Source organism: Gracilinanus agilis, chromosome 6 (assembly GCF_016433145.1).
Source record: "Gracilinanus agilis isolate LMUSP501 chromosome 6, AgileGrace, whole genome shotgun sequence".
Lineage (NCBI taxonomy): Eukaryota > Metazoa > Chordata > Mammalia > Didelphimorphia > Didelphidae > Gracilinanus > Gracilinanus agilis.
This window is the reverse complement of record NC_058135.1, coordinates 8,473,732-8,489,691: the sequence shown is the minus strand read 5'-3', so window position 1 is coordinate 8,489,691 and position 15,960 is coordinate 8,473,732. Positions and strand designations below refer to the sequence as shown.

At 42.9% G+C, this 15,960-nt stretch overlaps 1 protein-coding gene across 1 annotated transcript in view; it reads right to left on the bottom strand.

Annotated features, from left to right (window-relative positions):
- Positions 1-15,960, bottom strand: part of ANXA5 (annexin A5) — a 54,620-nt gene that overhangs the window by 6,251 nt on the left and 32,409 nt on the right. The window contains exons 6-9 of the mRNA XM_044680255.1: positions 12,877-12,967; positions 9,300-9,379; positions 8,030-8,086; positions 1,452-1,545 (exon numbers count right to left, since the gene is read on the bottom strand). Of these exons, the coding sequence (XP_044536190.1) occupies positions 1,452-1,545; positions 8,030-8,086; positions 9,300-9,379; positions 12,877-12,967 (322 nt within the window). The remainder of the gene's footprint in view (positions 1-1,451; positions 1,546-8,029; positions 8,087-9,299; positions 9,380-12,876; positions 12,968-15,960) is intronic.

The following is a 15,960-nucleotide window of genomic DNA, read 5'->3' as shown; positions in this document are numbered from 1 at the left end:
TCTAATCTTTGTCAGGCCATATGCTGGCCAAAAAGCATTTAATAAGGTTAAATATCTCATTCAATACCTTACTTGTGAATAATCCTAACATTTTCCACTCAAACCCACTCTGACGCCTCACAGAATCATAGCTATAGAGTTCAGAAAGGGGCCCCAAAGGCTACCAATCTCCTCATTTTACAAATGAGGAAACAGAGGCACAGAGACATATAAGTTCAAAGCACCAAAGATTTACATCTAAAAGAGAACTTAGAGGTTATCGAGTCCATTGCCCTAATTTTACAAATGAGAGAACCGAAATACAAAAAGGTCAAGTGAATTACCCAGAATCACATAGCCAAGTACCCAAGGCAGGATTTGAACCCAGATTTTCTCAATTCTGAGTCCAACATTCCATCAACTCTACCAGTATGGGGCAAACTATTCCCCGAGGGCCAGATCCAGGCTGTAGTTTGGCCATCACTGCCTTAAGCAATTCCCTAATCACTACGTCCCCACATCCAGATGTAGTGATTAGGGAATTGTTTAAGGCAGGGCCTGGATCTGGCCCTCGGGGAATAGTTTGCTCATCACTGCACTATACCGTACCACTTGTTAGCATGATGAGAGTCATATGATTCTCTGGGTGACGATCTTCACACCTGTCAAATGGGGATACCTACCCACTGGTATTCTTATGCCCATTTTATAGAGGAACAACTGATACTAAAAGAGAGGTTAAGTAATTTTCCTTACATTTCACAGGTAATAAATGTCAAGTTTGGCAACTGAACCTAAAGAAGAAGAATGATAGCATGAGGAAAAGGGATGAATCTGGAATCCACGGTACTGGATTCAAATTCCAGTTGGGCTACTTACAACCTGGGTAGCCTGGGGCAAGTTGCTTCCCATTTATAGGACTCAGTTTCCTAATCTATGAAATGAGTGGGATTGGACTGGATGGGCTCTCAAGTCATTTCTGGCTATAAATCTCTGACTATAAGATTCCACAAATCTTGGTGGGCATATGACCATCTGATTCCAAGGCCAGGACTTTGCCCACTGCTCCCCCTCCCTTCTATTCACCACTCTTCCCACCCCATGTATTTCCATCATAAAAGTACTTAAGGGGGCAGCTGGGTGGTTCAGTGGATTGAGATCCAGGCCCAGAGACAGGGGGTCTTGGGTTCAAATATGACCTCAGACACTTCCCAGCTGTGTGACCCTGGGCAAGTCACTTGACTCCCAATGCCTACCCTTACCATTCTTCTGCCTTGGAGCCAATACACAGTATTGAGTCTAAGATGGAAAGTAAGGGTTTAAAAAAAAGTACTTAAATGAAAGGTATAAGGAAAAGGAATGATTAGAAAATCTAAAAAGAACATTTTCTCTTAGGTCACATTAGCAAACACAGTGATCTCTGAAAACAGTGAAAAGCCTTGAGGCCTCATTCTGGACTTCTCTGGACTTACCCCTTCTTAAATGAACCACGCTGCGTGTTCCCAGAATGGTGATGAACTTCTCTTCATCTGTCCCCCATTTCAGTTCCCCAGCTTGGAAGAGGTCCTGGGACAATTGCAACAAACAAAAGCCCGTCATTTAGGCCTCCCCTATTTGAGGTTCTTTTAGAACATGGTTGTTTTTAAGGCCAAAATTTATATTTGTAGTCATTCATCTCTCATCATTCAGTCGCCCTCTGTTACTTGCCAAAGCAGGTTTTGTCTTGGAAATAAATATGCTTCATAACCAAAAGATACAGCCAGTGTTTGTTTGCTCTTTTAAACCTCACCTTCCTTCTTAGAATCAATCCTCTGTATTGGTTCCGAGGCAAAGAGCAGTAAGAGTTAGGCAATGAGCCTAAGTGATTTATCCAGGGTCACACAGCTAGGAAGCTTCTGAGGTCAGATTGGAAGCCAGGACCTCTCGCTTCTAGACCTGGCTTTCGATCTACTGAGCCACCCAGCTGCTCCCCAAATGGGCAGTTTTCTAAGGAAGAAATCTAAGCTATCAATAGCCATGGGCAAAAATGCTCCAAATCGATGATAAGTAGAAGTTCATATGGATAATTAGATCCTTTAAATAATCAATGCTAAAAATAACTATATAATTAATTCCGATAATTAGATCGTTTAAAACGGCCCAAACCAGAGTTAGAGAAGATGGTTCGGTTGAAGAGGTAAAAGGCACAGGGAGAGAAGGATTCATAAAGGATAGAGACCACGGAGAGGGCTCCAGAGGCTTGTGATTTTTTTTAAACATGGAAATGGTTTCCGTTTGATGCTAGCTGTCACAGGGAAGCACTGAGGCTTTTCCAGCAGGACAGTGAGTGTCTCCGAGGACTCAGCTCATTCCTCCAATCTCCATCCCGCTCACCCAAGCCAGCACTTTACAATAAGGGCACAGAACGTTTTTTCAAGTACCTACAGTGCTAGGTCTGGCGTCAGGAAGACCTGAGTTCAATCTGGCCTCAGACACTTACAAGCTAGGTGATCCTGGATAAGACAATGCTGTTTGCCTCAGTTTCCTCATCTGTCTGATGAATGAGCTGGAGAAGGAAAGGGTTAAACTACTCCAATATCTTTGCCAAGAAAACCCCAAGTGGGGTCACAAAGAGTCAGACCCGACTGAAAAACTAAACAATAGTATTCAAATATTTCACAATTTAGCAGGAACTTCTTTCCTCTGTCCTTCTTTCCACAAAAGCAGTCAAACATTCACATGGATGCAGACCCACCACCCATCCAGGCAGATAAACAGCCCTCATTATCACTTGCTCAGCCAGTGAGAGCTTAGCACGGTGCCAAAATAACCATCATTACTACTAAGTAACTTGTCCACGTCGCTCAGTATCAAGTAGCAGGACTGAGGTCCGAACCCTGGCCAAGGCCCCCATCCATTCACTCCATCACGTTGCCTCAGTTTAGAGGCAGTGAGGCGCACAATGGACAGAGTGCTAGGCTTAGAGTCAGGAAGATCTGAGTTCAAATCCAACCTCAGACACTGACTAGCAAGGTGGCCCTGGGCAAACCACTTTATCCTTTGTCTGCCTCAGTTTCCTCAATTTTAAAATGGAAGTCATAATAGCATCTGCCTCCTCGGATTGCTGTAAGATCAAATGAGAAAGCACTTAGCACAGTGCCTGGCACAAGTTGGTGCTTATTTCCATTCTTCCTTCCTCTATTCAGATTTCCTCTTGAATGGCCAGAATCCTGGTAAACAGAGTAAAAAGAACACTAAAGGCAAGGGGCCGATGGATCTTGCAGCAATTGCTTCTCACTGCCATCTCTCCCAGTGGACGTAATTGCAGAAAACAAAGGCCAGATACTAGAAATCTTAAACGGGCTGCTGGACCAACTATAAAAACGCCCCCATGCCCTGTATATCCCCTTAATGCTACCCTAAAACCAAATGGGATGCATCATGGGAGAAAGTGAGTTCTCTATCACCAAGAGCCTTTGAAGGGAGGGAATGGGCTAGAGAACACCTGAGGTTTTTCCAACTCTACATTTGATTATTTAGTTTCGGGACAAAAATAAACTTCCTGAATATGATGGCTGTCCAGACAAGGAAAGGGCCTCTTTGATAGAGGAGGAAGTTCCCATCACGGGAAGTATTCAAGGAGAGGCTGGATCTCCATCCACTTGTCAAGGCTCACATAGGGGGCTCCACGTGGATAATTTTATGAGTTCGGTTCAAGCAGCCGTTACCGAAAAGTTAGCCAAGTGCAAGGGGGCAGCTGGGTAGTTCAGTGGATTGAGAGCCAGGCCTAGAGACAGGAGGTCCTGGGTTCAAATCCGGCCTCAGATGCTTCCCAGCTATGTGACGCTGGGCAAGTCACTTGACCCCCATTGCCTACCCTTACCAATCTTCCACCTATAAGTCAATACACAGAAGTTAAGGGTTTAAAATTAAAAAAAAAAAAAAAGTTAGCCAAGTGTACCGTGCTAGAGCCAGAGGTCAAGCGATATTATTCTTATCAAAAATGTAGATTCTTATAAAAATGACCCCTATTTCTGTAGATTCCTATCAAGATAACCCATGTTTCTGTATTATGTATTAATGGACTAGACCCCACTTTAATAAAATGGCTATTTTCTCATTTTTCTCTTCATTTTTTCATTATCTTTTAAAAATTACATTTAAGACAATCATCTGCCCAATCGCCATTCATTTAGTTTAATTCAGTAAGCATTCAGTAAGAACCTTCAATTGTACTGGGAGCAAGGGATATATAATAACCAAAAAAAAATTAGTTCCTGCCTCCAAAAGCTTATATTTTACTGAGATATGGCATATGAGCATCCAGCTCTTAAGAGTTTAAAGGGATTTCCCAAGCCATCTAGTCTAGCCACTTCATTTTACAAAGGAGGAAACTAAGTCTCACAGACTTGCCCAAGGTCACAAACATAATCATTTCATAGTTTTAGAGCTAGGAGGCCATCACCTAGTCCAACTTCTTCATTTTACAGTTGAGGAAACTGAGGCTGGGGGGGATGATTTGTTTCTGATCACACCATTAGAGTTAGAGTCAAAATTTGAACTCAAGTCCTCTGACTCCAAAGCCAGTGCTCTTTTCTTTGTATTGTACTACTTTTCTAGTGAACACAAATAACTGGAGGAAAGTAGGAGGATCTTTGAGAGGATTACCTCAATGTGAATGAAAGGACACTGCAGAGCAGCTGTTGGGTTATAATACTGTGGATCTTGGGGCCAGCAAGCCCAGGGCTGAGTTTCCCCAGACCAGACTCAATCCTGGGTGCATTCCCCAAATCCCTCTCCTTGGCTCGTGCCCCAGGCCCAGGTTCTCCTGGGGAGAACGAGTTTCACATTTGCTCCTCCACCCTGCACTCTGCCTCTTGTTCTTGCTTGGCTCCAGCTCCTGCTGGGTCCAGGAATTCTAGGAATGTCTCTTCCCTCCTGGAGGCTCAGTTCAGGCATTCCTCCCCAGGGTGGTTCTGGCTCCAGACACTCTTTCTTCCTCCACAGCCCCAGCCTAGGCCAGAGTGGCTGCCCCCTGGAGCTGGGGAGATAAGCAAGGCCCTCTTCTTCTACCACCCAGGGCCAGGACCTCGGTTTCTCCCAGGTACCCAGATCTCAGATACTGCCTGCTTATCTACAATTCCCCCCCGCCCCCCCCCCCCGTCGACAGTCAGCCAGCCGGCCAGCCTCCCATTCCCCAAACCAGCTGGACCTGACAATTCTACTGTTTAGCAACAACAACCAAACCTGGAGTCTTTAAAATCTCATCAAACCACCTGTCTAGAATAGCCTGTGCCTGGCTTTCTGCCCAGTCCTCCACCAAATATTCACACTGGCACCGGGCGAAGTTGTCTGGCTCCAGACACAGTAGATCTAGGTTCATTTCCTACCTCTGATCCTTTCTGCCTGTGTGACTTCAGCAAAGTCACTTCTCCTCCCTGAGCCTCAGTTTCCCCTTCTGTACAATGAGAAACATGGCTGGACATGGTGGTCCTGGTGAATTTCTTCAGCTCAAGAGTTCTGAGATGCAGTGAATGAAGCTGATCAGGTGCCCACACAAAGTCTGGCATCAAGCCTCAGGGGGTAGGGGCCACCACATCACCTAAGGAGGGGCAAACAGTCTTGGGGCAGAAACAGAATTGATCAATCCTCAAACGAGGCCAGCAAGGAACCAAATTCTAGACTTGGCAAGGCTTGCCGAGACTTTAAAAAAAAAAAAAAAAAACGAGAGATAAATTAGATGGTCTCTAGAGGACTTTGGATCTCAGTTTCCTTATCTGTAAAACAAGGAGGCAGGTCCCTCACCTCCTGATCCTAGTGGGTCAAGTTGCCAAATTAGTAAAATGCCACTCTTTGGCAGGTGGGGGAAATTTTTTTTCTTCTGACTCATGAAAGAACCTTTTATTCCTCTGAGGCATATGTTCCCTGAAAGAATCCTGGGACTACTATTATTGAGAACATTCCAGCTGCCTTGTTGGCACCACCTAAATCAATGTATTCCTTGTTTCAGGCCACCAACCATTCAGCTCTCAAAGCAAACACTTCATAGGATGAAGTTCCCTTCGAGTGTCTGAATAGCCCATTGAAGGCATCCAAAAGCATGGCATTGGTTCAATACAACGTGACAGCCCAGGCAAGGTTGGGACAGGAGGTCAGGGAGTTTGGGGGGCTCAGAAGTTTCATCGTTTCTCTAAGGGACACTCGACAAGTATCCAACTTATAAATTCAAAGCAATGAAGACGGACTAAAAATCCAACGTTCTATACCCAGGAGTCTCCCGTTGCAGGGCTATTTTTATCTCTAACTACACTGGAAAACCCAACCTGGGCTCCATCAGGGGCACGTGTCTTGATCACCTCCCAAGGGCACACCCATGACCTCCTTCTTTGGCAGTTATTTTTGAGACCTAGCCAGAGCTTGAGCAAAGAGTGAGAAGGTGGGAGCTAGCGAGGTACCTTAGAAATGGAGATGGGGAGCCAACCAGCTCTCAGCCAACCTAGCAAGTTGGAGGTCTCAACAGCCAAGTCCTAAGGGCAGCCGGGTGATTCAGTGGATTGAGAGCCAGGCCCAGGGATGGGAGGTCCTGGGTTCAAATCTGATCTTAGACACTTCCTAGCTGTGTGAAACCTTAACCCCCATTGCCTAGCTCTTACAGCTCTTTTGCCTTGGAACCAATACACTTGGAAGTGATTCTAAGACAGAAGGTAAGGGTTTAACAAATAAAACAACCAAGTCCTCTGAGATCAGAGTGGTGCTTCTTAACTGGACCACTTCTACAGCCTGCAGAAACCTGTGGTTTCTCGGAATAGTGTTTTAAGTCCATAAAATAAAATGGGATTGTAAAGGATAAGAATTATATCGAAATATAATTATCAAAACCTTTTTTAACTCTCACAGAGCCCAGGAAAAGATTTAGAAATGTGAATTTGTAGTCTCTTTTTTTCCTTAAGATGTTAAAAAAGACCACAGCATCTTGGGATGGGAGCCAGAAGGGATCCTGGATTCACGTGACACTTATGAAATGTCTCCAATGTTCTAGGCACTGGAGATACAAAGATAAAGCAGAGGAGTGTCTGCCCTCAATGAGCTTCCATTCTACTAGGAAAATACAGCCTATAACCAGATAAATAAGCATAAAGTATATACAAATGAAAGCATAATACAAATTAAGGTATTTGAGGGAAGGGGAATATCCTGATGGAGAAAGGGAGGAGCTATCAGAAAAGACCTCATGTAGAAGGTGGCACAAGGCAGCCAGGGGGTGCCAGAGTATGCAGAGCACCAGACCTGGAGTCAGAAGGATTCATCTTCCTGAATTCAAATCTAGCCTGAGACACTTACTAGCTGGGTGACCCTGAGCAAGTCACTTAACCCTGTTGGTCTCAGTTTCCTCATCTATTAAAAAGAGCTGGAGAAAGAAATGGCCAACCTCTCCATGTCTTTATTGAGTCACGAAGAGTCAGACACAATAAAACAACCCAACAACAAGAGGTGGCACATGGGAGCTATGCTTTATTGGGAATTCAAGGAGCTAGAGGGGGTCAGGGACCCCACTCCAGACACAGCAGACTCCTTCCTTCCTTCCTTCCTTCCTTCCTTGATTGTTCTGTTGCTCCCTGAATAGATAAACCACCCATGTGGATAAATCCTCAAAGCTGCTCTCCACGCCACTCCTATCTTATTTAATTTCCCCTATGGAGTAAATTAGATGTTTTGTTGCCACAGGTCTATGCTCTAACTTCTAAGTGGCTTGTTATGAAGACTATTTTTGTAGCCTTTTGGGCCCCTCATTATCAAACTTTCAGCTTCAGTCTGCCTGCCAGTAAACAAGTAGCCAGCTAGGTGGTGCAGTGGAAAGTCAAGAAGACCAGAGTTGAAATCCAGCTTCAGACACTTACTAGCTATGTGACCCTGAGTGAGTCATTTAAACCCCAATTTGCCTCAGTTCCTCATCTGTAAAATGGGAACACATAGGAGAAGGAAACAGCAAACCACAGACATTTTGCATGGGGTCACGTAAAGTCAGATAAGCCTAAACAAGAGAGAACAGTTAGTAGCCGTCCTCACCTACCTTAGCATCCTGTTCCACCAAGTCTTCATTGAGCCCATTATCAGAGTCTCGGTTAGCCTATAATAGATCCAGGAAATCCCAATGGTAAATCAGAGTACCAGCCCTCCTTCACTGATATCTCATCAAAAAGGAAAAAAGATACAGATATGTTGGGAGGGAAAGGCAAAGATAATGCTTAATAACTTAAGGAGTTATGGCAGCGCACAGACTTTATCTAAGCCCAACTTAAGAGGGAAAAACGTGGCCTTTAAAGTTGCCTCAGAAATAATGGCTTGTGCCATGAAAAAAGCTGACACTTGACGTGTCAGGTTATTGGACTGACTTAGATGTCACCCCCACAGGGCTCTGCATGTGGATAATCATTTCTGGTTGACCACATGACTCATCACTGACAATCTGGTAGGAAAAAATCAGTATCTGGCCTCACCTCCCTTCCCTACCACACACACACACCCCATCACCCAGCCCTGAATAAAACCAGCCTGACAAAAAGAGCATCAGGGGAAAGGGTAACACTAGCTTCACAAGCCCTGGCACAGATGGCCATCAGTCACTTACTAAGAGTGTGCCCTCAGGCTAGTCTCAAGACTTTTCTGGGCCTTGGTTTCTTCATCCATAAAATGAAGAGGACAACATGGCCTCTGAGATCCTTTGTGACTCTAAATCTATGATACTTTATAGACAAAGAGGTCTGCCGTGAGCATTTGTGGATCAGCTATTTGGATATTATCATTGCGCCCTGGTACAAATAGCCGCCACTGCTAAGGGCTGTCCAGGATGTCATCGCTGGGGATAGGTCCTTCTCACAATCACTTCACCGTCCCTCTCTTAGTATCCCGTAATACAAGGTCCTCATGAGGTGCCACGGCTAAAAACATACCAAACTGTTGATTAGCTATTGGGTAATAAGGGTTTCTACACTTAGCAAGGCTGGTCCCCAGAACAGAAAGACACAGTTTGTCACTGGACCCATCAGAGCCTTTCTACCATGGTAGGACTTTCCAAGCCTTGACCTTCTCCCTGACGTGGCTTTCCAACACTTGGGTACCCCTTTACGCCATGATAATGCATCGGGGAAGACATTCAATACAAAAACAGATTTGACACAAGATGGCCACAGCCACTGGCTAAACCGGTGACAACCCCAGAGAAAATGAGGAAAATCTTCAGAGAGCCATGTATTAGAAATATTTTACTTGCTAGATTCAGGTCAGTGTAGCTATTTCCCAGAGCTCCTAATCATCCCCTTCTACCCTTGCTAAAACGTTACCTGCAAAAGAACCACCAACATCCTCTGGTAGTATCCAGAAGTGTCTCCAATGACATCATCCTCCAGACTGGAGCCATACTCTGCAAGATAATAAGTCCACATGGCCTTAAATAAAGCTGGAATGTCTCTACTCTGGAGGAAACCAAGATGGTGAAGGGACTACAAAGCATTCCAGATACTGTCTGGTTGAAGAAACTGGGGGCGTTAAGACTGGGGAAGAGAAAATTTGGGGAAGATATAATTGTCTTCAAATATTTAAAGAGCTATCAAGAGAAAGAAGGGCAGCTAGCACTAGGGTAATGTAGTGGCTAGAGAGATGGGCCTGGAGTCAGGAAGACCTGAGTTCAAATCCCACCTCCAGCTAGCTGTGATCCTTGGCAAATCACTTAACCATGTTAGCCTTAGTTTTCTTGTGTATAAAATGAGCCAGAGAAGGAAACGGTAAACCACTCCAGTATATCTGCCAAGAAAATTCCAAAATGGGATCATAAAGAGTTGGACATGATGAAATGACTGAACAACACCTGGAGGATGGATTAGACTTAGGATCAGAGATACAACCACGGAGGTCATCAAACCAAACACCACATTTTCCACTTAAGGAAACAGAAGCTCAGAGAAATTAAGTGATTTGCCCAGACTCACCTCACTAGAAAGTGACTGAGGAAAGATCTAAATTCAGACCTTTCTGACTCCAATTCCTGTACTTTACTCATGATTACTTGGACTCCACAGGGTGGAACTAAGATTAATGAACAAAAACTAGAGAGTGATGAAACCAGGTTGGCTTTGAGGTTGTAAAGTTGAAATATTAGGAAAATAGTTGCATCCTGGACAGAAAAAGGACAATTTGGAAGAGAGGAGGATCATGGGGAAGAGAAACTGAGTTCTATTTGAGGCATGTCAAGTCAGAGAAGCATAAGATGTCCAGTAAGCAGCTGGTATTGTGGAACTGGAGCTCAAGAGAAAGACTAGGGCTAGATAGATAAATAGGTAGGTAGATAGATGTAGAGAAATATGGATATGAATATGTATCTACTTGCATACTGTTATAGGTAATTTACATGTTAGAGATAGATTTAGGATAAGTAAGCAGACAGTCCAAGCTGAAGAAGCTGAAGCCTGGCTGAGAGTGAGAACATTTTAACTTAGAATGTTTTGGAGGGGTTTGTGTACAGACAGGACTTGGCTGCAGTTGGCAGAAAGAGAAGGAGTTTGCCTGGGAGTGTGTAGAAGTAGCAACTGAGCAACCAAGCCTCTAAGCCTGTGAACAGATCTTGGGATCTCACAAAGAAGAGATTTGGCTCCAAGCAAGTGCTAGGCTAAGTAAGTGCATTTCTGCTGTGGGTGGACAACAAGCAGGAAGGCTCTTTTACTCCCTAGTCCTATTTGGATTACTTGCTGTGACAGAAGAGTTCCTGGGTCGAAAATTACATCTGGAGGTCATCGTGGACATGTTGTGTGAGATTCCCAATATCCCCTGTCTCATTCTAGCTCAGCCAATGCTGGCTGGCTGTTATTTAGTGTGGGGACAGCCACTCAGAGCCAAAATTCTGTGGCAGTTGGTAACAGACCTGAGAAGCTAGAAATCCTCTCCCTCCTATCCCATCCTTAGCAAACCATTAAACTTGACTTTTATAAGCTTCCTTGTTATTCTCTTCCCAGCCATCAAGAACCCACAGTTATAATTGTTTCCCTGGCTTTAGTGAATGTCAGTCAAAAAAAATGTTTGTTTACCCCAGCTAAGATACATTGTGTCTACTCTCCCTGTACATCTGGTGTTACTCATTCATTCCCAACCTGTTTCCCCCATTCCCCTTGTGTTTCAGTTCTTTACTGTTACCCTTTCCCCAAGGTACTGGGCAGTTTTTTTTTCTTTTTTCAATACACACAAGTATATATATATATATATATATCTAGGAATACATATGTGTGTATGTGTGTATGGGGGTCATCTGCTTAGAGGTGATTATTGAACCCAAGGCATGGGTGAAGAAAGAGGGGAAGACCCAAGGCAGAACTTTGGGGGATACCCACAGGAAATGGATGAGGATCCAGAAAGAAAGACTGAGGAGCAATAAAATAGGTAGAAGGAGAACCAAGCAAGAGAGAGTGATCCACAGCATTGGCAGCAGAGAAATCAAGAAGGATGAGATTGAGAAAAGGCTCTTGGATCTGGTAATAATGAAGAGAGCATTTTAACCAGTTTGAAAGCATTAAGAGCTCTAATAAACACGATAACCCATCATGATTCCAGAGGACAGAAGCTGAAGAATTCCAGTCATCTCCTGAATGAGTAAAGATGTACAAAATGTACAGAAAAAGACACCGATTTCTGGACACAGTCAATGAAAGAATTCATCTTGCTTGTCGAGGCATATTTGTTCTTAAGGATTTTGCTTTTCTTTCCTTCTCAGTACAGAGGAAGGGTGTGGTGGGAGGGAGATAAAAAAATGTTTGTTAAGTGAGAAAAAAAATCAAAAATATCATTGGGTACTTTGGAGGGAGAAATTTCAATTGACTGATGAGGTTTGTAAAGCATTGAATGAGGGCAGAAAGGGAGGCCACATGTATGCAGTGCCCAACTGGTAGTTTTGCCCTCTGGGGACAAAGATAAAGCCTAATGCCTCTTGCAGTAGATAATAGCTCTTCAAGTGCTTGAAGTCAGCTATCTGGTCTTCCCAAGTCTTCTCCAGGCTGAAAAACTTGGTACCTTCAACCCATCCTAAAAAAGCAGGATCTGGAAGACCCTAACTTTGGGATCCTGACCATCTGTATGGGTATCTAAGCCTTCTCTGGTCATTCTAGCTAATCAATGTCCTCTCTAACAAGGACAACCCAGGACTAAACACAAAGTAGTCTAACTGAGGCAGAGTACAAAAGGGCTATCACCACCCTACACTTCAATTTGATGGTTCTTAATGTTAGCTTTTTTTTAAGCTGGTACATCATGCAGCTAGGGAGGACCGTGACTATCACAGTGAGCCAGGAGACAGGAAAATTGGAGTTTCAATCCAGCCTCAAATACATATCTGTGTGACCCTGGGCAAGTCATTTATTTGCTGTCTGCTTCAGTTCCCTTAACTTTAAAATGTGGGTAATGATAACACCTACCTCCCAGGGTTGTGAAGATCAAATGAGATAAAATCTGTAACATGCTTTGACACAATGCCTGGCACAGAGTAGCTACTTAATGATTATTTATTCCCTTTCCTCTTCTCCTACAGACTTATCTTTTATTGTACTACAAATCCTTCTTTCATCTTGTACTTATGAATCATAAAGTTTGTGTTGATTTTTTGGAACTCAGGTCTAAGACTTTCCATTTGTCCCTACTGGATTCCTTCATATTAGTCTCTCAGAGCTCTAGACTCTGGGGGTACTTTGGGATCCTGACTTTTGTCTTCTAATGAATTAGCTATTGCCCCTAGATGTGCCTTTGATAAGCGCGCCCATCACTTTGGAAGACAGAAAATGAAATCCCTTAGCTTGGTCTAGCCAATGCCCTGTGCCATTTTATCTTCAGGGAAGGAAGAGACAACAGTGATCACCAGGAGAAACTGATTTGGACATTTACCTTCTTCATAAGCTTGTTTGATGCTCACTAATTCTTCAGGGGTTCTGGATGCCAGAATTTCAGTCAACACTTTTTCATTTGTCCCAGCTCCCTATGGGGAAAAAATGGAAGATAACGAGTAAACCAATCCAGGCCAACAAAAGAAAATAACAGCGACTGGTCATACCTTAGAACACACCAAGCCAAATACTTCAGAGCTATGTAAATGGACTCCTTGGGAGTCCTCAGGGAAGAGAACAAACATTTATTAAGCACTTATGTGTCAAGTGCTTTAAAAATACTTTCTCATTTGATCTTTACAGCTCTGGGAAGTAGGGGCTTTTATGATCCCTATTTTTTAAGTTGAAGAAACTGAAGAAGGAGGAGGTAAAATTATTTTTTTCAGGGTCACATGGCTAATACCTGAGACCACGTCTTCCTAATTCCAGTTCTCTAGCCAATGTTCTGCCCACTTGTAGAAATGGGGTTGACCAGGTCCTTATTTCAACCTTTCATTTTACAGATGAGAAACTGATACTAGAAGGGAGGGGTCTTGGTCAAGGTCATGCATTCAATTTGAAGCCACCCCAGCATTGGACCCCAAGTCTCCCGAAACCAAGCCTTCCTTTCCTTCCCAGCTACACCACCTCATTTCCTTTGACACAATTGTCTCCAACAAGATTTCCTGATTTTGTGGGCAGGACACAAAATGAAGTACTTAGAGATTAAGCTTTAATTAGACAGTCAACTTTAATAGACCAATATGTCCATTGTTTGTACCCAGCCATAAGATTCTATGTCCCATTTTGATTCAGCATAATCAAAAGCACTTATTTTGTGCAAGGTTCCATGCTTGGCACTAACCAAGGTACTTCCATTCTATTCGAGGATATTCTATCCTGGGATCAAGAGGAGCTGAGTTCAAATCAGAGGCAAGTCACAGAACCTCTCAATGCCTCAGCTTCCTCATTTGCAAAATGGGAATGATAATAGCAACTACTTCCCAAGGTTATTATGAGGGTAAAATGAGATCATAATTGTAAATTTCTCTACAAATCTTAAAGAGCTATACAAATGCTAGTTTGTATTATTATTACTACTAGTAGTCATAAATTAATTACCATACATATAATTACCATGCATATAATACCATCCAAATAAATAAATTACCATACAGATAATAAACACTTTGTAGCAATAACTGATATTCACAAATGAATAAGGTAAGCCAATCGGATGATATTTTTACAATTAACTTGATATTAAACTTCAACACAGCCAATCAAACTCTCTTTGTAAGAATTCAATGGGATCATAGATTTAGAACTAGAGGGCATCTTAGAAGTCATTGAGTCCAACCCTTTCATTTTTCTGTTGAGAATCAAAGGCAACAAAAAGGGGAGGGATATTCAAAATATTCATAAGGACACTTTTGTAGATAGCCAAAAGCTGGAAATAAAATAAATGCTCCTCGAGTGGGAAATGGCTGGACAAATTTTAATATATGAATATAAAGAAATATTAGTATAAAGTTAAAGAAATTAGCATAATGTCTTATAACTACAAAAACAAAGGATTCAGAGAAACTTGGGAAGATTTGTAAAAACTGATACAAGAGTAGAGAAAGCAAAGCCCAAGGAATAATGCACAGTTGTCATAGTCACATAAATGAAATCAACACTAAGACACACCAGACTATAGATTCAAAGACTAAATGGCACAATAAGTGCAAAGCATAATGCCTAGCACATAGTAGGCACTTCATAAATGCTTGTTCCCTTCCTCCTTCAAAGTAATGGCGAACATAGGCTACCATTTTGGTTTGGTTTGGTTTTTTTAACTTACCTTCCGTCTTAGAATTACTACTATGTATTGGTTCCAAGGCAGAAGAGTGGTAAGGGCTAGCCAATGTGGGTTAAGTGACTTGCTCAGGGTCACACAGCTAGGAAGTATCTGAGTCCAGATTTGAACCTAGGACCTCCCATCTCTAGGCCTGACTCTCCATCCACTGAGCCACCCAGCTGCCCACCATGACTATCATTTTGAAACATACTTCTCTCCTCCTGGTAGAGAGGTGGTTGGGACTAGAGAATACTATATATGTTAGAAGACATTGTTGTTTTGTACAGTGGTTTTTGATTGACTCCTTTTCATTGTAATAAAGAACCAAGAAGGGGAGCAATTAGAAAAAATATCAATAAATACATGTTTTCAGTCCAAAGAGTTTGCTGTAAAGCTTATGGGGACTGTATTCTACATAAAGGTATGAAATGTTAGGTGGGCAAGTTATGTCTGTTCTTATAGAAATATACCCTGTCATTCATGGGATCATAGACTCATAATTAGAAGGGTCCTCAGAGACCATCTAGAGAGAAACTAGACAGCACAGTAGTGAATTTTGGACCTGGAGTCAAGAAGACCTCAATCCAACTTGGCTTCAGAGATTTATTGGTTTGGTCACTTAACCTGTATGCCTCAGTTTCCTCATCTGTAAAATAGGAAGAATAATAACATTTCCCTCCCAGGGTTATTGTGAGGATCAAATGAGAATATTCATCAAGTGCTTTGCCAATCTCAAAGATCTATTTTTTAAAAGTCAGCTATGTGGAAGAAGAGGAGGAGGAGAATATCAACCTCTTCATTTTATAGGTAGGGAAACTGAGGCCTAGAAAGAATAAATGCCTTGCCCAATGCCATACAGACCAACCCAGTATTTAAAATGAAATCATCTGACTTCACATTTGGCACTTTCCAGTCTGTTTCAGGGAGAAGAGACAGACAACCTCAACTCCAGAAAGACACAGAGCCTGGAGACAGAATTCCAGAGTCTGAAACTGATGTGGGCACAGCCAAATAGCATCTTCTCCAAGGAACTGACAGCTCAGGCTGACAGTTAGTTGAGGGAACAAGCTTTATTATAAAAGAATATAGCAATAGTGTAGAGATCGAAAGTTAGCTAATGGGGAGAGGGAGGGAGGGAGGGAAGGATGGAGGGAGGGATGGAGAGAGGAAGGAAGGAAGGAAAGAAGGAAGGAAGGAAGGAAGGAAGGAAGGAAGGAAGGAAGGAAGGAAGGAAGGAAGGAAGGAAGGAAGGAAGGAAGGAAG